The sequence below is a fragment of the Marmota monax genome, unplaced genomic scaffold (genome assembly GCF_021218885.2).
Source record: "Marmota monax isolate L192 unplaced genomic scaffold, Marmota_monax_Labrador192_F-V1.1 WCK01_AAM20220418_F8-fsc00025, whole genome shotgun sequence".
Taxonomy (NCBI): Eukaryota; Metazoa; Chordata; class Mammalia; order Rodentia; family Sciuridae; genus Marmota; species Marmota monax.
Genome location: NW_026691950.1, coordinates 10,962,106 through 10,986,559, shown reverse-complemented (window position 1 = coordinate 10,986,559; position 24,454 = coordinate 10,962,106). Strand labels below are relative to the sequence as shown.

Below are 24,454 nucleotides of genomic sequence, written 5' to 3'. Positions count from 1 at the left end.
AAAGCTAAATCTCTCCACCAAAGATAATGTACTTCTTTACAAGTTTATCAAAGTTACATCATTGAGGAGCTGCATGGTGCCCAACATGCAGATTTAATGTACTCTTCTAAAACAATAGAGAATTTACCTTTTAGTCAAGGAATAAATGTTTGGTTTCAAATCTGGAGTCACTACCAGACAAGGATTATGACTTTTAAAACCAGATGTTAAATAAGTCCACTTCAAAATGTACAAGATGCATTATTGAGGAGAAAGAAAATACATGAGATGACACCGGAAATTATAAACCCAAGGGTCATGAACTTCTATGATGTGGATTAAAGAGTAATCTCTTAAAAAAGAAAAACTTCACCTTAACACAGGAGACAGAGATTTTCTTTGTGGGCCATAATGTATTCATTCCATCTCTTTTTTTTTTCCTGTCTTTTAAATGATAATTTTAAAGTACGACTTTCAGACAAGGAGGTACCCTTGCAGGTGCATTCCATACAAACTGACCATCAAGAAACAAGACATTAGTTTCACAGCATTAACTTTATTTAGCTATCATTACAGAATGACTGTTTCTGAAAGCAAGGGACAAGAAGGCACCAAGAGATGCACCAAACACACTCCAAAATCGATAGGAAAATCAAGAATAAAGGGAGAGGAGGCGAGGCGGCCTGGAGGCCCGGGGAAGAGGCGGACGAGCGGGACTCACAGTCGAGCTGGGCCCGGGTCCCACGTCCTCCACTGCCGCGGTGGTGCACAGGGGGTCAAGGACCGGGGCTGCGCGGAGGAGGCCGCGGGGCTGGGGGCGCGCACGCCGCGCTCGGCCTCGGCAGGCCCGACAGGCTCCCAGGGAGGCCCACGGCGGCGGCGCGAGGGACCGGGAGGCCAGCCGTTTGCGGGCCGAGAGAGGGGAGGCCCGAGAGACCCGGGAGAGAGACAGGGACAGGAAGTTCCGTACCGCCATACAGCCACTCTTCCTCCTCATCCCCTCCGGTGCCGCCGCTCAGCTCCGACACTAGGCGCTCGACCTCGCCGGCCGACATGGCCGCCCCCGCTCACAATTTAAAGACGGCGATCAACAGCCCCCTCCAACCCCTTCCCCAGATTCGCTGTCCCGGGGCACGAGACAGGCGCGAACCCAGAGGTGAGCGAACCAAAAAACCACGAGACTCAAATCCAGGGAAGGCGGAGGCGAAGGCGGCAAAGATGAAGATTCCTGCGCCGGCCCGCCTGCGCACGCGCAGCGGCACTTAAGCGGCGCGGCGTCTCTAGGTGGCTGGGCTTCCGCGGCGGCTGCACCTGGGCCCGGTTGGGCATGCGCAATGCAGTAGGCCCCGCCCCGACGGAGGCCCGCGGCGTCCTCGGCGTGGCTTTCTCGCGGGCGTCCTGCGTCCGCTTGGTTCCCCTCCCCCAGCCTTCCCTCCAATCGCTCTGGGCTTTTGCCACTCCATTGTTTGTTTTCTGTCTGCTGCTGTTTGCTTTGATGTCCCATTTAGTTACTTAAGTTTTCCTAAAGGCTTTTTGTTTCATTCTTGACATGTTGCACGCAGGATACCGAATCGTCACTGTCACCTGTCGGGCCAAAGTTGCTCATTAGAGAAGAAATCATCTACACTTGGTGTCTCGAAAAATTAATTTAAAAAGCCAAGCGAAGAAAAATTGTCATGAAAAATACATTCTCCTTGTTTAAAAAATAATAATAATTGAAGTCGAGGTCAAAGACCGCCTTATCCACTACCCTCAGCTTCAGAGGTCACCCTTTTGTTTGTTGTGCATTGTTCTGAAATTTTTCTTACATTTACTTCAGGTGTCTTGTTGGAAGAACTTGAAGTTGAGCCTTAAAAGGCATAGTGTAGTAGTACTCTAACATCCTGCGACTTGCTTTTTTTTTTTTTTTGACCTACTAAAGTCTTGAAGATCATTTTAATTTTAGTATATGTCCCCTGCCTTTTTTTTTAATCTTTATTTTATTTATTTTTATGTGGTGCTGAATATCGAACCTAGGACCTCGCATGTGCTAGGCGAGTGCTCTACTGCTGAGCCACAACCCCAGTCCTAGTATGTGTCTTTTTTTAAGCTGATAAAAATCTGTAGCATGGCTATCACAAAGTGAGTATGGCTACTTAGCTATTGATGCACATGATTGCATTCAAATCTTTTGCCAGAAGAAAGAAATCCTACAATAAAGATCCTTGTGGTTTCTTGAAGTTTTATCCAAGTGTTTCCTCAAGCTGGATCATAAGAATGGGTAGTTTTTATTTTAATAAATAATGCCTCAAGATGACATTGGTTGTGTTAAAAATGGAATTCCAGTTCTTAACTAGTTGGTTGTATGACCTTGGGTAATCAACCTACAAAGTGAGAAAGCTGAATTAGATATTTCTAAGATTCCCTTAATTCTACAAATTTCAAGTGGGATACTCATTTTTCAACAGAAAGAAATCTATTTTGATTGTACAAATCAATGAACAGACTTTTTTGTGTGTGTTTTCTAATGAATAAATATTGTTTCTTTATTCCACAGTCTATTGGTACCTGCTATGTTTAAGATGGTGGAAAATAAAGACATGAGTAAAACAGGATTGCCCTTAAAAAGCTCTCAGTTTATTGAGAAAGACAGAGGGTGGTAAGCAATTAACTTTCCCTCAAGGAAAAGGTGGAAGTGTTTACACCCCACCAATTCCACACCATCTCCTGTTATTTAAACAAGCCATGTGGTTTTAATTCTCTATCTTTGAATGAACCTCTACCTACTTTGTTGAAAGCAATTCCTTACATTCTTCTAAATTCTGTTTACCTTTGTAAAATCTTTCCTGAATCCCACTTCATCTCTTCCCATTTATTTACTTATGCAATCAATATTTGTGGAAAGTCTACTGAGAGTCAGGAACTCTTTAAAATTACATAGATTTAGCAGTGGGTTAAATAAAAAAAGAAAGTCCTTCCTTTCCTGGGGCTTTCATTCTTTTGAGAGTCAGACAACAACAACAACAAAAATATTAAGAATTATGAAGAATAAGCTATAAGAAGGTCCAGAGAAATGTGATGAAGAGGGATGGTGCAAATTTATATCGAGTAGTCTGAAAAAGTTATTCTAATGAGGTGATATAAGTGTTGAGTCCTGCATGAAAACAGGATGTAAGCCCTGTGGATTCCTGTGTGAATAGACTAATGAAGGAATTAGGAAGTGCAAAGGCCCTGAGGTAGAAGAATTCTTGGCATGTTCAAAGAACCCAAATATACCTGGATTGAAATGATGACGAAATGTAGATGAGGTCAGTGGTATTGGAGAATAAGTAGGGCAGAGCTAATCACCTGTCTAGACCTTGTGCTTCCTCCATGGCATGAGTTGATCACATTGTACAGTTCAGACTCTTCATTAGACCTAATCTTCCCTCAAACAGGGCATCTTGTTTGTTGCTACCATTTCTTGCATGGTACAAAACACCAAATGGACCTTCTTGGTTTTGCTGAAAGAAATGGAATGAAGGTTTTCTTTGTCTATTATTCTAAAAATCCCCAATGACTGGTGATTTCAAGGGAGAACCAATTGCTGTTTGCTGAGGGGCTTTTTTCGTCTCCTGGCTGCCTGAAAACAGCTTCCCTTTCAAGGCATTGCTTAAACTGAACTAAAGAATTGGTGAAGAATAACTGATGCATGAGATCACCTTCATGGTAGAGGTTAGCATTTGAGCTTAGCTTTGAAAATGAACATTTCTATAAGCAGAGAAGCCCATAAATCACTAATAACCACTTTTAAAAGTCCTCTTCCTTCCTTGCTTCCAAACTGAGTTTCTGGCCTGACTACACTTCCTTAGTTAAAGGTGTCTTTATCTGCTTACTCACCGAGGGGGGAGGTCAAAGATACATAGTTTGAAGATATTTTATACACTTCTTCCCACCCTATACACTATTGCTAAGAGCCATAGCCAGTAGGAATGACACATGGCATTTTTGGTTGAAAGGTGACGCCAGCAAGCCATTGAGATGATAATGATTATGTTAAGATGTGCATTCAATTGGATATTAGACCCCTGCTGTCCGCCTCAGCCTGCTACTTTGGAGCTCTGCGGGACTCCCCGAGAGTTCCCATTGGTTGGGGAAGTGCGGTAGGAGGGATTTCCGGAGGAGGGATTGCCGGTTGGTGTGGTGTGTCCCGGAAGAAGGCCACGTGCATGGTGTTTGCGGGAGTTTTGGAAATAAAGTTTGTTCCTGCTTGAGTGGCTCGTGATTTTGTGCCCAGTCAGACTGCGGCACACTATAATCTTATCAAACTACTACATTTGTTCTGATCATATTGGTTTAGTATTTTATTGTTTTTTGTGATCTGTTATTTCTTGGGAAAAATAATAAGCCAGGCATGGTGGTACCCCTCTGTAGTCACAGCTACTCTGGAGGCTGAGAAGGGAGAATCACTAGAACCCACAAGTTTACAACCTGGGCAACATAGCAAGACCCTCCATCCCAATAAATAAATAAATGATGATGATGATGATGATGATGATAATAATAATAATAATAATAATCTGATTTTAATGTATCTATCCCTGAGAAGCACTCTCAAGGAATGTTTCATTAAAATGATTAAATGGTGGCTAAATGATGACAAGAGTTGAGAATCAAATTAAAAGGTCTTGCACAGCAACCAGCGTGTGGAAATATAGTACTCAAAAAGGTGTTTTTCATGGATATGGCATTTGGGCACAACTTTAGATATGTCACTTAAGTGTCAATGTTCTTTAGTTTGCATGTCAGTAAATTGATATAGTAATGTTTTATAACCAGTGCTTAAAAGGATAACAAAGTTAAATGAAGTTGCAAACATCAAAGAAATTGACCAGTTAGAGGCCAGGAGGTGCCATGTTATGGGTTAGGCTTTTCCTCACCACCCCTCCAACATTTTCTTTTTCTTTTTAGTTGTTTTTATTTATTTATTTATTTACTTACTTACTTATTTATTTTTCTAGGCCTATCCTTGTTTGAACAACCAGAATAATTACACCTGTGCAGAGCTGTCCCTGTCTTCTTTTTGGTACTTCAGTGATGAATTAGTCCCAGTTAGCCATCCTCCTCTGCATCTTAACATCCTTTAGCTTTACACTTTGTATTGCTAGTTGTTTCTAGAAAGTTCTGTTGTCTCCTATTCACACATACACTGTTAATGTAAACTGGGTGTGCCCTTTAAGGATGAGAACAAAATTTTGTTTTAATCTGTGTAGTCACCAGATCTTGTCTCATAATGTCCATCACATGGAAAGTGGTCAGTGAATCCTTAAGCCAAGCACTGATCCTGTATATGGAGGACTTAGAAAGGAAATATGTTTGATTTTTTTTTTTTTTAGGAATTGCTGACTATTTTGAGCAGAGAAGTACAAATCACATTTTAATAAGGTAACTGTGACAGTCTTAAGCAGATCATGTTAGCAGGAATTTATTCTATTCCACCATAACATCTGAGACAAAGAAATCACTTTTGGGTGGCTTTCTTTTCTGTCTACCCTGCATATCAAGGACATTTTATCCAGTTACATGACTTTTAGTACCACCTACATCATTGGGAGCCAAAGACTCTCAAATTCCTACCTGCAGTTTTCACTTCTTGAGCTCAGGACTCTCAGCATCACTCAGATATTTCATCAGATGAATCTTTTTGATAGTTAATAGGCATTTCAAACTTATGCCCAGAACAGAATTTGTGAATTCCCTTCTCAAGCTTGTCCTATCCTATTGCCATATTCCCCAGATTTCCTTTATGCTTTAGATATGAGATGTCTCGCAAAGCTCACATGTGGGACAATAATGCAAGAAGGTTCAGAGGTAAAATGATTGGGCTATGAAAGCCTTAACCCAATCAGTACATTAATCCCCTGATGGGATTAACTAGGTGTAATTGACAGCAGGTAGGATGTGGCTGGAGACAATGGGGCCCTGGGGGCGTGCTTTTGAGGTATATTCTTTGTGTCTGGTGAGTAGAGTCTCTGCTTCCTGATATGAGGTCTTGACCTGCTTCCCTTTGCCACACTCTTCTGCTCTGATGTTCGGCCTGACCTCGAGCCTGGAGCCCTGAAGAATGAAGCCGGCTGGACCAAGACCTCTAAAATGGTGAGCCTCCAAATAAACTTTTTTTCTCTTTTAATTGTTCTTGTTAGGTCTTTTGGCCACAGATGAAAAAAAAAAAAGCTGATTAAAACACCATTTTCATATTAGTAATCACTATTCAAATAATTATGTCAACACAAACCCAAAGAATCATTTTTTTCCTTTCCTCTTCTTTTTTTTTTTTTTCCCCTCATCTGCCTCTCTCATACTGTGCAGACTCTTAGGTCTTCTCACAAAATATATACAAAATATATCCCAAATCTGTCGTCTTCTCTCCACCTCTACTGCCATACTGAAATTCAAGTAACACAAAACCCTTCAATGGCTTCCTCTGACATGTCAAATGCAAATCCTTGGGACCTACAAGCTCCTTCATGGTCTGGTATGTCCTAAAGTTTCATGAGGCTACACAGGCTATTCATTAAGCAACGTTTAGGGATCTTCCCTATCCCCCCATTCTTCATCATCTTTTGTCAACATTGTAGTGTCGTTCCTTCACATCTCTACTATGGACTGAATGTTTGTGTCCCCCACCCACACAAAAAAATTTCTGTGTTGAAACCTTTTAATCCACCATATGCTGGTGTTTGAAGATGGTCCTTGGGGAGAAAAGAAGCCCTCCTTGATAGGGAAGAATATCATGTCCGTCGTAAGACAGGAGAGCTTGCTCCCTTCCTCTTTGTTGTCTGCAACATGATGGCATGACTGAAAGACAACCATCTGCAAACCAGGAAAAGGTCCCACACCAGAACTGGTCAATCCCAGCACTCTGATCTTGGACTTCCCAGCTTTCAGGACTGTGAGAAATAAATCTCTATTGCTCAAGTCATCCAGTGTATGGTATTTCTGTTTTAGCAGCTTGAACTGAGACAATATCTATGCTTATTCCTTTCCAGTTCTTGCAGATCTGATTCCCAATGATGCATTTAATTCAGTCTTTACCTTTGTTCCATTTAGTGTGCATTCCGAGAAATCTCATATTTTAGTAGAAAGGATCAGGGGCTGTAAAGGGGTGTGGCTAAATGGCAGAGCACACAAAAAAGAAGAAAGAAAACATTTAGCAGAAAGATGACCCTACTTTTCACTTAAACTGATATTCAGTTATAAAATTTATTGACAAGGACATCATTTCTCATCTTTTTATACTACATGCCCACCATTATCTTTTGCCTGATTGTACCATGAAGCCTGGAAAGATTATACCTGCACCCCTGTTGCTCCTCATCATGTCTGTAATTTCTTCCTGCACAGGTTCAAGTCCTGTGTATTCTTTTCAGATTCTATCTCCTTTCCCCCTTCTCTGACATTTGGCCACCATGGATCATGCTATTCTGGAAACACTTTTCCCCCATGGCTTCTCACACAGACTGTAATTCTGCCTGCCCAGAGAAATTGCTCCATTTTCTATCATTATCATGTCTCTTCTTCATGCTCCTTTAAAGCTAACTCAAGCATACCATATGACTCCCCAGATATCAGACTTATTTCCTGCAATCCAGAATCATATATCCAATGTCTTACTAGATGTTTCTACCCAGATGTCCCTCAAATATCTTCAAAACAATATGCCTCCATATCTATTAGGATGGCCACTTTAAAAGTAACAGAAAGTATCAAGTGTTGGAAAGAATGTGGAGAAATTGGAACCCTTGTGCATTGTCATAGAGAATATAAAATGTTGCAGGTACTGTGGAAAACAGAACTAATGTTTTTGAAATATTAACAATTATTGTATGATTCAGCATTTTTTCTTCTAGATATATGCACAAAAGAATTGAAGACAGGATATAGAGATTGGTACACACATTCAGAGCGGTATTATTGACAATAACCTATAGGTGGAAGCAACTAATGTCCATTAACAGGTGAATGGATAGATACTATATATACATACCATGAAATATTAATCAATTTTTAAAAGGATATGAATACTGACACATGTTACAACATAGATGAACATAGGACATTATGCTAACTAGAATAAGACAACAAATCATATACTGTATGATTCCACTTATGTGGAATGCTAGAGTAGTCAACTAATGGAAACAAAGTAGAGTGGAGGTTGCCAGAAGCTTGGGAAGGAAATGAAGAACTGTCTAAAGTGTATGGGATTTCAGTTTTGCAAAATAAAATGTTCTGGATATTTGTTATACAACAGTGTGAATATACTTAATGCTCCTGAACTATACACTTTAAAATAGTTAATATGGTAAATGTTATGATATGCATATGTTCTCATAATTTTAAAAAATGTTCCAACTGAATTCAGTATATTATTCCCCAATCTGCTGCTTTTCTGATTTTTCAAATATAATTCACTGCCATTTACCAGTGATCCACACACTGGGTGCTAACCTAAAATTCTCCTGCTGCATCCTTCTTTCTGCTAGATAACTCACCAAACCTTTTGGCACTATTTTTTTTAATATTTATTTTTTAGTTATATGTAGACAGGATATCTTTTTTAATATATTTTTTGGGGGGGCTGGAGCTAGGGCTCAGCAGTAGAGTGCTCGCCTAGCATGTGCGAGGTGCTGGGTTTGATCCTCAGCACCACATAAAAATAAATAAAATAGACATTATATTCAACTACAACTAAATATATATATATATATATATATATATATATATAAACTAAATATATATATATATAAACTAAATATATATATATATATATATATATATATATATATATATATTTTAGTGATGAACACAACATCCTTATTTATTTATTTTTATGTGATGCTGAGGATTGAACCCAGTGCCTCACGCATGCTGGGCAAGCATTCTCCCTCTGAGCCACAACCCCAGCCCTGGCATTGTTTTTTAAATGTCTCTTATACACCACCCTCTGTCATTCTCTTTTATTGTTATCCCTAACAACTCTTAGCTATAGTTGTTGCTGGTAACTAACCTATTTTTCTAAAATGCAAAGGTGAGCTGGGTGCAGTGGCAGGAGGGTGCAGTGGCAGGCTGAGGCAGGAGGATTGTGAATTCAAAGCCAGACTCAGCAAAAACTAGGCACTAAGCAACTAACTCAGTGAGACCCTGTCTCTAAATATAAAATAGTGCTGGGGAAGTGGCTGAGTGGTTGATTGCCCCTGAGTTCAATTCCTGGTACCAAAATAAATAAATAAGTAAATAAGATCCAGAGGTGAACAAGCAATTTCTACCCAAAGACTTCAACAGTTTCCAATTGGCTGCTACTATTTAGAATAGAAAATAAGATGCTTCATGATCTTGTCTGTTCCTTTTCTAGTTACATGTTCATATTTTTCTTAGACCTTTCTTTATGCAGTGCACTCCAGCTAAAATAACCTATTTGTAGTTCCTAAGAACACATTTTACAGTTTCATACCTCAACAACTTTTTTCATGTTGCACTTTCTGCCTGGGCTACCAGGAATACTCCTCCCTATCTTGTCCACCTGCAAAACACCTGGTTTCTTTGAAAGAAACTAAAAACTCATGTTCTATATGAAACTTCTTCTGACCACTTCCCTTTTTCTTTCACTCAATCAGAATTTATTATTCCTTTCCCTAGTAACTCCTATGTATTTTTTAAAATCACTGCTTCTGTGATATTTTATTGCACTTGGTATGAGTTCTTTTATTTCAGTATAATTCTTTTTGAAGACAAGGATTAGCTTATTTCTCTTCATATCCTGAATACCCAACACAGGGTCTGGAATACTGTACAAGTTCATTAAAAGTTTTCTGAATATTTATTATATGGATTTTTTAATTTTTAAATTTATTTATTCTAATTAATTATATATGACAGCAGAATGCAATTCAATTCATATTACACAAATAGAGTGCAATTTTTCATGTCTCTGGTTGAACACAAAATAGCGTCACACCATTCGTGTTTTCATACATGTACTTATAATAATGATGTCTGGCTCATTCCACAGTCTTTCCTACCCCCATACCTTATACCCTGCTTCCCCTCCCTCCCCTTTGCCCTATCTAAAGTTATTAATTGAGCATTCAACAAACACTTATAGAACACATACTATCTTCTAATTTGGGGGATTCCTTGGTGTCTAGTGCATAATCTAGTAGAATAGATGTTAAGGAAAATAGGTATGTTGAAACTTACCCAATGATGTTGCAAGTACTTAGCAGACTTAGAAGAGGACAGGGTAGTAGAGGTAGTGAGTTAGGAAAACACTCACATGGAATGTATAATTGGAATGGTTTTTTAGGGTAAGAGTTTATCAGGTGCAAATTCTTTGTGAGTCCTATGATTTATTAATCATTTCATCTTGGAGTTTGGCACAGTGATTTCACTTAATTGTTTAATAAATATTGGTTGAACAAACTGAGCCTGTGAAACTCTCCAGAGTCAATCGTTGATTTTGTTATGCAGGTACATAATGTTCCAGGCTGGGAGAATCAGTGCAGAGAAATTGAGAAATCATGAAGGATTTGGTAACTTTGAAGGAATGTGGATATATCTTATAGGCAACTGGACCAGGTGAAGCTTTGAAGCAGTAAAATGGAAGGACCATCTTAGTTTATTAGGAAGAAACCTGAATCGAAGGTGGAAGAGATGGAAAACTGGGAAATCATGGGACAATCATTGTGTTAGTCCAGGTGAGTGATATTGCTGAGTGATGTGACAGCAAGGATGGAGAGGTAGAACTAGTTTCTAGGAGTTTTGAAACACGTCAAGATTTAGTGATAATGAGATGCAGGTGAATAGATGGAGAAAGGGAAATAAGATTTATTAAGAGGCTTGTTTGCAGGCTGGAGTTGTAGCTCAGGGACTCCCAAGGGTGAGGCACTGGGTTGGATCTTAGTACTACATAAAAACAAAGGCATTGAGTCCACATACAACTAAAAAAAAGTAAAAACAAAACAAAACAAAAAAACCAAAAAAACCCACCACCACCAACAACAAAAAACAGGCTTGTGTGCACAATAACGCGTGTGATAGCAACCTATCAACTACAAATTATTACATAGCAGTTGCTGTTTTTATATGGGGAAAGTGGCTGTAATTTCAGAGATGTGTTCATATCCGAGAAAGATATTAAACTTCAGATCAGGTTTAGTTATTCCTAAGACTTCTCAGGGAGCACGGAAAGGTAACTTGAGCAGACAGATGGGGGACAAAGGTAACGTAGTTCAGCTCTTTCCTAGACAGCCCCTTTTCTTCTCTGGAACTTTCGCGGAAGCCCAGGGCCACGGAGCTCCGCCCATTTCTTCCCAGTCCCGCCCACCCTTCCTCTAGCCTCCTAACTAGCCAATCAGTGCTCAGTTACGTCATCACCGTGCGCGGTCACCAGGCGCGTCAAGGACAGGACCACGTGTACTGTGTTGACTGTCAAAGTCTGAGGACACCCAATTTCCGGAAGCTGTGAGTTCTGCCAGAAGTTCCTGCACCCGAGTTTTCCCGAGGCTGCGAATCCCGGCCATGAGTGCCCCGGGCGTGGTGTCCTTCACCCAGCAAGGCTGGGAGCAGGTGCTGGCCAAAGTGAAACGGGCTGTGGTCTACCTGGATGCCGCCTGCGCCGAGAGCCTGCACTGGGGCTGCGGATCCACGCGGCTCCTAGAGGCTGTGGGTGGTCCCGAGTTTCACCTGAGGGAGTTCCAGTCTGATGCAGTTGGTGGAGGAGTCAAGCAGCCCAAGGCAGTGTTTGTGTTGAGCTGCCTGCTGAAAGGTCGGACTGTGGAGACCATAAGGGACATAATATGCCGCAGTCACTTCCAGTATTGTGTGGTGGTCACAGCAGTGAGCCACGCTGTCCACCTCACGGCTAACCATGTCCCAGCGGCTGCAGCTGCCGAGCTGGAGGGGCAGCATCCGGTGTTCGAGCAGCTGGAGGAGAAGCTGTGTGAATGGATGGGAAACATGAACTACACAGCCGAGGTGCTGCACGTCCCATTGTTGCTCGCCCCTGCTGCTCCGCACCTTGCCTTAACTCCGGCCTTTGCTTCCCTTTTCCCACTGCTACCCCAGGATGTACATCTCCTTAATAGTGCCAGACCGGACAAGAGGAGGCTGGGAAGCCTGGGTGAGGTGGATGCCTCTACCCTGACTCCAAAGCTGCTGCTGCAGATCAGGTGCCTCGTGTCGGGTCTCAGTTCTTTCTGTGAGCATTTAGGGGTACGTGAAGAGTGTTTTGCTGTGGGTTCCCTCAGTCGGATCATCGCTGCAGATCTGGCCAATTATGCTCCTGCCAAGAACAGAAGGAAGAATGCTACAGGCAGGGCATCTGTGGTCTTTGTGGATAGAACTCTGGATCTCACAGGTAAGTGGCATTGCTATGGAGTTATTCACATTCACTCTCTACAGTGCAGAGGCACTTTCATTGATTCAGCATGTTTTATTGGCCTCTCACTATATGTGAGATTGAGGAGACAAAGATGATCTAAATGGACACAGTCCTTGATTTCTCAGGGTTTAGAGTTTAGTTTAGAAGGGAGATCAAGAAAAGAAAGTTAGCAATTATAATACAATTTGTTGAGTGTGCGCAATGGGTAAACATAGCTTCTATATTCATTGCCATATTAAAACAACTGCCTCTACATGAGACTGGAGAATGGAATTATGCTCACACGGAGAACTGTCCACCTGGAAGCTTTCTAAAATTTGAAGATGCCATCATTTACAAAAATCTTTCATAAGAGGATTCTGATCTATTGGAGAGGTGTTAGATGACACAGGGGAAGGAAAACTATAAAGCAAAACATGAAATTATAATGGACAGTTGAAGTTTAGTTTCCTGTAAATGTTAAAAGATGAGACTACCCATAAATATTCCTAGTAAATTAGTTGCAACAGAAGTATATAAATGTTTTCAGATATTTATTAATTTGTTCTTAGGTTTTTTGTTTGTTTTTGGTACTGGGGATTGAACACAGGAGCGCTTAGCCATTGAGCCACATTCCTAGCCCTTTTAATTTTTTCTTATTTTGAGACAGGGTCTCACTAAGTTTCTGAGGCTGGCTTTGAAATTGTGATCCTCTTGCCTCAGACTTCTGAGTAGCTGGAATTACAGGTGTATACCACCACTCCTGGATCTTTCTTTAGTTTACATTTTGTTAACAATTGGGTATGTAGTCTCAATCATAATAATGTATTAAATATTTATACACATAAGGGACAATGTAACCTTGAAATTGGCTAAAGAAAAGCTCTTTGTGATACTTGACGTGTGTATTTATTTTCAAAGGTTACATTTATTTTTCTGTAACTAGGTAGATACAATGCTACTAGTAGTAAATGCTAGTCATACAAGTTTAGGAAGAATACTCAGGAAACTAACATTGGTTAGCATTCCCTTTAGTAGGTAATTAAAAAGGTTGAAAGAAGTTATATAAACAATAGTAAAGTATTTGAGTTTTTTACCTTAATAAGATGAATTTTTAGATCATAAAATGTGAAGCAATGGTAGTACTGAGGGGGAAATTTAACTATGCGACTGGACTGGGAAAACCAGGTGTCCAATGTGAAACTGTAATTTAAATATAAGTAATAATTGTAACATAATTGGATGCTTAGAGGATTAAAACTATAATACTTGATGAGTATATGCTTGTTAAGATATTTAATGAATTGTATATATGTTTATGCATCTCTTCCTGTATGCCAAAAATGTGACTTATTATTTCATAGTTAATCAGGAAGTTTGTATATTTTTTTCATTTCCCTCTAAGACTTCAGTGCTCTGGCTGCTCGGCATCATAGCAATAATTTTTTATGTCTTCAATATCTAATCTTTGTACATGCTTTTTTTTTCACATATAGAATAAATGAAGTAAGCATAGCTTCTTCTCTGTAAAAGTGGTAGCATAAAGCAGTCAAGGAAGACTTAGAAAATAAGGACCCATGGAAAAACAAAATTGGCACGCAATAGCAATCATTTCATACTTTCTCCAAGGGAAGTTTCTAGATCTCTTCCCCATCCCCAACTCACCCTCAGCTTTCTTGCTTGTAAAATCACTGAGAAAACAGAAGCCATTAGAAAACTTCCTTATTTTCTATCACCAAATAACACCTTTTCTTTTTTATTTATTTGTTTTTTGGTTTTTTTTGTAACTGGGAGTTGAACCTAGGACTTTGTGAATGCAAGCAAATACTTTGCCACTGAGCTACATCCCAGGCCTCTACCAACTTTTCTATATCTCTACACATGTATTTTTCTTTTCTTCCTTCATATTAAAAAGGCAAGTAGCCAAGTTCAGGGTGCACACCTGTAATCCCAGCTACTGGGGAAGCTAAGGCAGGAGAATGGCAAGTTTGAAACAAGCCTCAGTAGTTTAGTGAGAACTGTCTCAAAATATAAAACAAAAAAGTTTGGGGGGTATAGCTCAGTGGTAGAGCACCCCTGGGTTTAATCCCCCTGTACCATTAGAGAGAAAAAAAGGAATATACTGTCTCTGCTACAAACATCGACTTTTTCACCTATGCAGACCCTCTCTATTTTTACTTCTCATAAATTTACCTTTGTCAAATACCCCTTATCTAGATTAAGTTTTTCCTCTTCTCTGAATTTTCACCATTACATCCAAGCAGGAGAGAACATCTCCTCTCTTGACCCTTGATTGCTTCTCCAACTTCAGTCCATTTGGGGATTTTTTTGCTTCATTTTATAACAGACTTGAAAGAGTTTATATATTTGCTGTCTCCACAATCATTTGGTTCAATTTTCCCTCAACTCCCCTTAAATTAGGTTTTTATTTTCCAATACTTTCCAGACACTATCTTTGTCAGGGCTCCCAATGATTTCTACATCACCAAATTTAGTGTTCAAATATCAGCCCTCCTTTTTTGAACCTCAAAGAAGTATTAAAACAGTAAAACAAATAGCTTAAAATGTATAAAAATTCAAAAAATATACAGATAAGTAGTCCATGGAGCCAGTTTCTTATGTAATCTCATCAAAGCACAAATCTGACATTCCATTTGTTTGCTTGTAGTCCTTACATAGCCTCCTTTCACACCTACCTTTATTTTTTTTTAATTTTAGTTTTTAATTGTAGTTGGACAATTTAGTTTTTAGTTGTAGTTGTAAAGGACAAAATACCTTTATTTATGTATTTATTTTTATGTGGTGCTGAGGGTCGAATCCAGGACCTCACAAGTATTAGGCAAGCACTCTACCACTGAGCCACAACCCCAGCCCCATCTCACTCCTACTTTTAAATTTAATGTCTTTACCATTGTTTTCAGGACCATGCATGTCATGCATTTTCTCTAATCTCCCCTCACACCTACACTCTGGGTATACACTGTCCACCTTGTCACCCCTCAGACATGCCAAGCATGTCCCATTCTCAGAGCTTTTTTTTTTTTTTTTTTTTTTAAATTTGTTGTTGTTGTAGATGGACAGAATGCCTTTATTTTTTTTGTTTATTTTTATGTGGTGCTGAGGATGGAACCCAGTGCCTCATGCATAGGCAAGCGCTCTGCCACTGAGCTGCAGCCCCATCCCCCGGGTTCAGGGCTTTTGAAGTTCCTCTGTATCTCTGCCTAGAATGTTCTTTCAGGCATCCACTTTATTTTGTACCTCACTTTCTTTGAGTCTCTGATCAAGTGCCTGTTCCTAATTCCTCAGAGACCATCTCTGACCATTTGTTTTGTCCTCTCTAATCCTTTCGCCCTGCTTTGTTTGTCATAGCTTTTCCAACTGCCTGGCACTGCCAAGTGATGATTGCCTGTCTCCTCCCACCTGAAGGGGAGCTTGTGCAGGAGGGGCTCTATTTAATTTATAGTTATTTGCCAGCACTCAGAAGAGAACTTTGAAAACAGTAGAAATTCATCAAATATTTGTTGAATGAAAGTGGATTAATAGTTGCTGCCAACTAAACTTTCATACATGTTAGCACACATTCTATTTGCTTTTGAGATTTTTTAGTCACTCCCACAGATACAGTAGGTATGCACTAAGGTGCACAGATTCTTAATATTCTTTCATTTTGTAGTTTGGGCACACAGTAAAACTGGAGAAAGTAAATTGTGATATTAATTAATCATATCATGTGAGTATTTTATGGCTAAAATCACTTTCACATTACCTTGTTTGATGTTCTCACAAGTTAGGTTAGTTAACAACAAAGAAATTAAGGCTCAAGATTTATTTCTTACTGGAAAAAGTATGAACATTAAGTAGCTATACAGGTGTGAAAATACTGCATCAGTATTTCTTTTCTTTTTTTTTTTTAAAGAGAGAGAATTTTCTTTAATATTTATTTTTCAGTTTTCGGCGGACACAACATCTTTGTTTCTATGTGGTGCTGAGGATCGAACCCAGGCCGCACGCATGCCAGGCGAGCGCACTACTGCTTGAGCCATATCCCCAGTCCTGCTTCAGTGTTTCTATAAACGTCTAAGTTATGTTACTTGTGTTTTTAGAATTGTCAAGGGAGAGTTGTAAATGTTGTTATTGTGAAGTCCTCACTTTCTGTACATTGGTTACGGATCCTTCTGTTAGTTGTCTGACTTCCAGAGTGTCTTTTAAATTAGGGAATTTACCTAGTTAGGCAGGTTGGTATGAGGGGAGATGTTAGGTTCATGAAATCATGTGAAACTATTCACTATTGAAAGGGCATTGCTCCAAGGGACAAAATTGGAGGGTTTTTTTTTTTTTTTTTGTGTGTGTGTGTAGATTCAAGGCAGCAATTGAAAAGAAAGAAAAAGCAAGTTCTTGCTAAGTTGCTTAGGACCTCTCTAAGTTGCTGAAGTTGGCTTTGAACTTTTGATCTTCCTGCCTCAGCTTCCTTAGCCACTGGAATTACAGTGTACATCACTGAGTCTGGCTGAAATTTCAATTTATACCACTTGATAGCAATTTCATATAGATACCAAAAGGAAATGAATATTAAGTCTCAGTGGTGAGCAAGACAGACAAGGTCCTTGCCTTCCTGAAGCAGTTGATAAATTCTCAGGACTTAAAACATATGGAATGTTTGTTAAAATTTCTGAGAAGTAAGTGACCACATATTTGTCTATCCCTTTGATTCTGCATTGCTTTGACCATTTTCAGGCTACCCAGGAGCTTGGATACCCAGGCTTCAGGCATATTTGCACAGAAGATTTACACTCTATTCTGTGGCCTGCTCTGGCTTCTGGTTTGTCTCCAGACACAATTAAAAGGAAGAATTGGTTCATGCATCACTAGAATATTAGGGTCTGGCTCTTGAGATTATCTAGAATGCTAGGTTAATAGTCTTCAAATTCAAAATCAAAAGTTAGGCAGTGATGGTAATTTTGGGATTTAAATTTTTTCTTCTGAAGTCTAGCTTGATTTGAACTTTTAAATCAAAGTTATTTGATTAAAGATTAACTTTTTTTTTTTTTTTTGGTATCAGGGATTGAACTCAGGGCCACTTGACCACTAAGCCACTGTGTTTCTAGCCCTGTTTTGCATTTTATTGAGACAGGGTCTCACTGAGTTGCTTAGTGCCTCGCTGTTGCTGAGGCTGGCTTTGAACTTGCTATCCTTCTGTCTCAGCCTCCGGAGCCACTAGGATTACAGGCATGTGCCACTGCACCTGGCAAAAATTAAGTTTTGATTCACTAAGTGGCTCTTGGTTCTGGGGTATCATTGCTTTAAAGTATAGTTGTATATTTATTCATTGAAGTACTGAAATTTGGTACTATTGATACTTGCAAATATTTAATAGTATACTGTTTTTTTCCACACTCTGCATATGTAATCATCTACTATTTTCACTATATTTCTTTGAGGTAAGTGTTATAGCCATCTCCATTTTACAAATGAGGAAACTGAAGAGGAGTTAAGTAACATGCATAAGATCACACAGCTAGGTACAGGCAGAATTTGAACCTTGACAGTTTGCTCCAGAGCCTGTGCCCATGAGCTCTGTCATCTGTGTGGCTGTGGGGAGTTTCAGAATCCTTGTCCTGAATAGTAGAGAGAGTACAGATTTGGTGTCCAGAAGTTAGCAGCTTCAGATACTAAGCATAATTGTTGACTAAGTGCTGCTCATTAAAGCATCTATTTAAAAAGTAACTTTTTAAATAGAATTCCCCTCCCCTATCTACTTTTCCACAAATGTGAATTAACCAACTAATATCTTCATTTTAGAGTTTAGATGGTACTGTTTAAGCATAGGTCTGAGGCACAGTTGGAGGGCCACATAAAGCACTAACTAGTTTGCTGACGATAAATCCATATCAGTGTAACCTCATTTCCTATCTTAGTGACTTAACTTGCTATATGGTCTTCACTGAGCCTTTGAAGAGTTTTCTCGTTTGTAATAAAGGAAAAATGTCAATCTTTTGGAAGGACATGAAATCATTCATATATTCAACATGTGTTGAACATCATTGCTTGAGGAATGGAGGAATAGTGCTAAAACTATCAAAGTTCTTATATTTATGAAGGTTAGATTTTATTAGAGGAAGAATATGGTAAAGAAATTACTACATAATATTAGGTAGTAATAAAGGCTATGAAGAAAAATGAAGCTAGGTGTAAGTTTAAATGTATCTACTCATTGATACATCTTTCAAGAAATGGAGCTTAAATTGCCTTCTCCTGAGTGTGTGCTGGTATAGTGACCCACTTGCCCTCTCACATTAGCATTAGTAGAGATGCCAATGTACATATTCTAAGTCCAGATCATAAAAGGCATGTTCCCTCCTCCTTGCTTTGTTTTCTTGTATCACTTCTTCTGGGAGAAAGTAGCAGCCATGTCGTGAGGGCACTCAAGCAGCTCTGTGGAGAGGCCCATGCAGGGTTCTTTCCACCCGCTAGTTAGGCACTGAGGTTTCCTAGCAATAGTTACTTGAGTGAGTCATCTGGAAGTGGATCCTCTATCCCCAGTCAAGCTTTCAGATGACTACAGCCCCAGCTGACATATTGATAGCAATTTTATGACAGACTCTGAGTCAGAACCCAGTTAAGCTACTCTGAATTCCTGGGTACACAGAAACTGTGAAATAAGTAAATTTTGTTTTAAGCTGCTAAGTTTTGGGGTAATATGTTATATAGCAAAATATATTATATATCATATAACTAATACACTGGGTAAGACATTAGAGATTGTTATGATGGAGTTTTCATTTTATATAACATTGCTAAGGAAGACCTCCTTGAAGATGTGGCATTTGAACAGGGACTGAAATAAGAGAGTAAGCAGGTCGGGAAGCTATCTATGGATAGAACATATAAGACCCAGGGAATGGCAACTGTAAAGGGTCTGAAGTGGGCACATGCTTGACATGTTTGAGGAGCAGTGGGAGGTCAGTGTAGCTGAAGTATTGTGATACAGGGGAACAGTGATAACAGGCGAGGTTGAGAGATAGGTAAAGGGACTGCATTATAGGGCAAAATGAGGATTTAGAATACAAGCCAGAGTACATTGGGAAAACACTTGGAGGTTTTAGAGCTGTGATGTGGCATGATCAGATTTATGTTATACAGGATCATGTATGTAAGGAATGTGGGGATTCAGGTAGATCCTTGACATATGGTAGCAGATCTCACCACAAAGGACTAAGGGGAACAATCCCCCCAAAATTCTGTTTGTGATATGTAGAAATGGCTGCTGTTGCCTTTTTATCTGTTGAGCTCCACTATAGTGTGATTGAGCTGTTATGAAGACTCACTAGTTCTTGCTTTATCCTTTGTAAGTAAAGGCAAGTGAAGATGCTACATACCTTATAATGACACTAATGTTTGTAATTACATTATGATTCACAGGAGTGGTATTTTTCTGAGACTGTTAACTAAAAAGTTGAGCCTGAAGCAGTAGCTTATTAATGTACAATCTCAAATCCTGAAGTTCAAAGATAACCTAGGTGTCAGTTGGACCAATTCTGAGTTTTTAGATTGGTAAAAGAGAACCCCCCCCCCCAAAAAAAAAAAAAAAACTAGTAGAGGAAGGAACCACTTGAGCACATGTCTCTGTTTTTTTGAATTTACACCTCCTTGAAAAAGATGGCATTAGGGTCTGGGGACATAGCTCAGTTGGTAGAATGCTTGCTTCACATGCAGAAGGCCCTGGGTTTAATCCCCAGCACTGCAAAAAAAAGAAAAGATGGCATTGAGAATTGAACCATTCTTTGCTCACATTAGGGACCACATTTCTATTGACCATATTCAAAGTTGGAAAAGGAAGAAATAACTGGGTTCTGGTGACTTCCACTCCAGAGTAGCTCAAACAATATTTTAAATTTTTTCTAATAAAGGAAAAATTAAGCTCCCTGAAGATGTAAGTGTTATAAAACTCTTGGCTTTTTATTCATTTCATAAAGGAGATTCTGAAAACATTGATAGGCCCAAATACTTAGTCTACATTTAAGTGAAAATGGCACTAATTGAATTTTAAAGATGAATGTTGAGCCCTCTAAAGCTGGACATCTGAGAAACCATATTCATAAAAAAGCAGTGGAGTTATCATAGTCAGTTCAGGTCAGCATTTTGTTTTTCCTCTGATGTGATTATTTTGAACAGTTTTAATAGAACATAAATTTTTAAATTGTGCTCTTTGTAGCAAATATTGGAGAGAGTTGAAGTTTTGGTAGAACCATAATCTTAGATCTAAATATAACCCTGGTTAAGATTTAAGATTTTGGGATATTTATGTGTGTGTGTGTGTGTGTGTACACAGTACATTTTTTATTCTTATTACAACAGGGATATATATTCACCATAGGAAGTTTAGAAATTCTGCATAAATACAGTGGAATTAAAATCTTAATTTGAGAACTGCTTCAATAAATATATTGCAAGTTGAGAAAGCTTTTTCTCAGCTGGGCATGATGGCACACACCTTAACAAGTCTAGTGACTCTGGAGGTTGAGGCAGGAGTATCGCAAGTTCAAAGTCAGCCTCAGCAACTTAGCGAGGTCCTAAGCAACTTATTAATACCCTATCTCAAAATGAAAAATAAAGAGGGCTGGGGATATGTCTCAATGATTAAGCGCCCCTGTGTTCAATCCCTGATACAAACAAACAAACAAATAAAAACAAACAAACAAGCCAAAACAAAAAACAAACCTTTTTCTCTACTTGTGATCATTTAGGATGCGATGTTTTGGTTTTGTAAAGTTAATAGCCATTAAACCTTAAGAAAAATACAAGCATTTTTATATCTGGGCTTCTCATATTCAGAAAATTTTGAGAATGTCAACAGTTTCAGTTTGTAGAGGGTTTAATGAACTGAGAGTTGCTGATGATCCCCAAGTTTGGATAGGAAGGAGGACTGAGTGATACCAGATTGTGCGGCTAAATAAGCTGGAAAGCAAGAGCACATACAGAACATTTATTTATACTGTATTTTTATGAATGACAGAGGAAAAATTAGGTATAGCTTTGGAGAAGAGATCAGAATTTGGGCATCAGTATCAAAGAAAAGTTATGATGATAATTGGAGATTTATTAAAGTTTTTTAGTAATTGAAGATGAAACTAGTGGAGACAAAAAGATGTTTATGATGTTATGAACAAGTCTTGTATCTCCAATTTGGTCTTAAAGACATAATTCACTTAGACACTTTGACCTCTCATAAATAAGATAACCATATTCCTTCTGCCCTGAATAAGTAAATATTCTGCGGGTAGTACAAGCAACTATTCTTTAACATAAAGAGTTACCTTAGAAACACTCACACTGGCTCTATCTTAAATCACTTTTGTGAGGCCATTTTTTTTTTTTAATGAAGAACATGGATTTTGGAATTATCTGACTCCTGGGTTTGAATTCTTTCTTTTTAATTAACAAGTTAATTATTTACTTAATCTTGAGAAAGTGATTTGATCTTCTGTTATGTAACTGAACATGACAGTACCTACATATTAGAGGTGTTGTAAGAATTAAGTTGATAGTAAATGTACTGTATGGAACTTAGCATCTGGTATATCATAAGCCCTCAATAACTATTAGCTGTTTTCATGAAGATGAGGATGGTGATGATACCTTGGGTTCCTGGTTTGGGCTTTCCTATCTAAGTTCTTCTGTCCCATTAATATGACCTGACAGAAAATAACATTAGGAAGCAAAATATTGGTTGATTTGAAGCGGATGGCAGATACCACCCATTGATAGAATAATGTCTTTCAAATGATGATGGCTTTTGGAAAGAAGATTTGTTTAGTGTTGAGTTTTAATTTGAGTTCATTCATTCATTCATAATAGAACTAACACATGAAAAGTTCTTTGAGTACCTAGTACGCAAAAAACATTCAACAAATGTTGTGTCATTGCTAGCTGTTACCATTTGTTTATTTATTCTTTCCTTTATCCAACAAATATTTAATAAGAGACAACTAGCTGCCAATTTCCATGCTAGACATGGTGGGCTGTAGGTGAACTATATAAACAGGGCTTTTGCCATTATGAAGATGAGGTTATAGTGGAGGTTCCTAAGCCCTGGATTTTAGTGTCTTTGTCAATAAAAATCAAATACTGCTTTAAATTTTCAGGTTAATATCATCCTATGATACTTAGTTAACTGATTGACTATATGCTGAAAATTTGTTCAGTAAGTACTTATGAACACCTGCTATATGTAGCACTGTGCTGGTGCCAGGGATATAGCAGTAACCAGAGAAGATAAGATGCCTGTCCTCATAGAGCATTAAGTCAATCCATGAGGCACACATCGATGAGGTGATTAATATGATCAGTATTACAAAGGCCAAAATACTAGGTTTATGTACTTGCTTTGTGTAGAAGAAACTAAAAATGACTATTATTTTTTATAGAAGTGATATTATAAAGGATTTATCCAGTTAACCTTTTCCTCCCGGTTTGTGAGTTTACATTTTCTTTCTGCTGAAATAGGAGCTGTTGGACATCATGGAGATAACTTAGTAGAGAAAATCATTTCGGCGCTTCCACAACTTCCAGGCCACACGAATGATGTGATGGTTAATATGGTAGAGCTCACTGCACTCCAGCAAGAAGAGGAGAATCAGAATGTGGTTGCACCAGGCTGTCTTGCACAATCCAAGTAAGTTGTATAGTTTTGTTCTCTTGTTCTCTCTTTTCCCTTTCTTCTTATTCTTCACTGAGTATCCACGTTCAAAGAAACACTGATGAGTTGGTATAGTTGAAAAATTCATAATGGATACCCTTAGAAAGAATCATTTTTAAATTAAAAATAATTACATCCATTAAACATAACAATAAGCCACAGAGTATGGCATTTTACAGAAGTGTTACTTGGAGACGATATAAGCTTGTTTCTATTGTCAATTGAATCAGTTGATGTATCTCAATTTTACAGATAGTTTCATATGGAATTGTGACTAGGCCTCCTCATTTTTTTCCCATTTGACTAAAAAGTGACACATATAGCTATGAATCAGTGCCATCTTTTAATAAGTAAATGATATGCTCTTGGGCATCAATGGGAGAAGTTTTTGTTTGTAAGTATATTATTTTTACATGCTTAAAGCAACGAAAGATGGACTAGTATGTAGTTCAGTTAGTAGAATGATTGCCTCGCATACATAAGGCCCTGGGTTCAATCCCTAGAACCACACACACACACATACACATATAACAAAAAAAAAATAAAGAAAGAGAAAACATGGAATACTTGAAACCATACAATATTTCAGAATTATTTAAAACAATTATTATTGTTTTAAAAATTGTACAAAAAGGGAAAAAGATGTCTAAAACTGTTTCTCTTATTTCTGTTTTTAAGTAAGAATCTTTTGGCATTATAGTTTTAAATTTGAACAGTAATATATACATTTGGAATTTCCTACCATATACATAATTTATTTGAAACTCTTAAAATTTTAACTTTTTTGTGGATAGTTAATAACATTTAACAGATGCCCAGAGCGTGCATATGGATCAGCATGGGAAGAAAATGAAAAATTCTAGACCTTGTCTTGTGTGTGTGTGTGTGGGTGGGGGGAGGTACTGGGGACTGAACCCAGGGCTTTGTCTGTGCCAAGCTTGTGCACTATCATTGAGCTACACCCCTAGCTTTTAAAAAAAATTATTTTGAGGTAGAATCTCAGTAAATGGTTCAGGCTTCCTCAAACTTGTAATCCTCCTGCTTCAGCCTTCAAAGTAGCTAGAATTACAAATGTGTACCACTGCACCCTGGGTGACTGTCTTCTTTTTAATGCTTGAACATATGATAAAATCATAGACCAAGGGTCTGCAGCTATATAAACCTAGAAATAACTGTGGTTGTATATACTTATCACTATTAGAGGGCTTTTCAGAAGTTAATTATTAAGGATTTAACTCTGAGTCTTATTTTAGGCTAAGTAATATGAAGGACATAAAAGTATATAAAATATCATTCTAGCCTTTAAGGAACCCTTTTTCTTGTTTGTAACAATGATTTATCCCAGCTATAATAAGAACAAGAAAAGTCAAAATGATATGAAATCAAGACTAATGTGTCTG

General features: G+C 38.5%; 2 protein-coding genes across 18 annotated transcripts in view; one reads left to right on the top strand and one right to left on the bottom strand.

Moving 5' to 3' along the window:
- Positions 1-1,274, bottom strand: part of Fip1l1 (factor interacting with PAPOLA and CPSF1) — a 71,263-nt gene extending 69,989 nt beyond the window's left edge. For 3 of the 16 annotated variants that reach the window (XM_046461437.2, XM_046461972.2, XM_046462114.2), the window contains exon 1: positions 950-1,273. In XM_046461437.2, coding sequence (XP_046317393.1) covers positions 950-1,034 — 85 coding nt within the window. In that variant the 5' untranslated portion in view covers positions 1,035-1,273. Of the gene's footprint in view, positions 1-949 lie in introns of all 16 variants that reach the window. The other 13 variants (XM_046461511.2, XM_046461588.2, XM_046462224.2 and 10 more) reach the window with 7 other exon arrangements.
- Positions 1,275-11,371: 10,097 nt separating this feature from the next.
- The window catches only part of Scfd2 (sec1 family domain containing 2), a 412,892-nt gene continuing 399,809 nt past the window's right edge, over positions 11,372-24,454 (top strand). For both annotated transcript variants that reach the window (XM_046460660.2, XM_046460615.2), the window contains exons 1-2: positions 11,372-12,355; positions 22,862-23,030. In XM_046460660.2, coding sequence (XP_046316616.1) covers positions 11,518-12,355; positions 22,862-23,030 — 1,007 coding nt within the window. In that variant the 5' untranslated portion in view covers positions 11,372-11,517. The remainder of the gene's footprint in view (positions 12,356-22,861; positions 23,031-24,454) is intronic.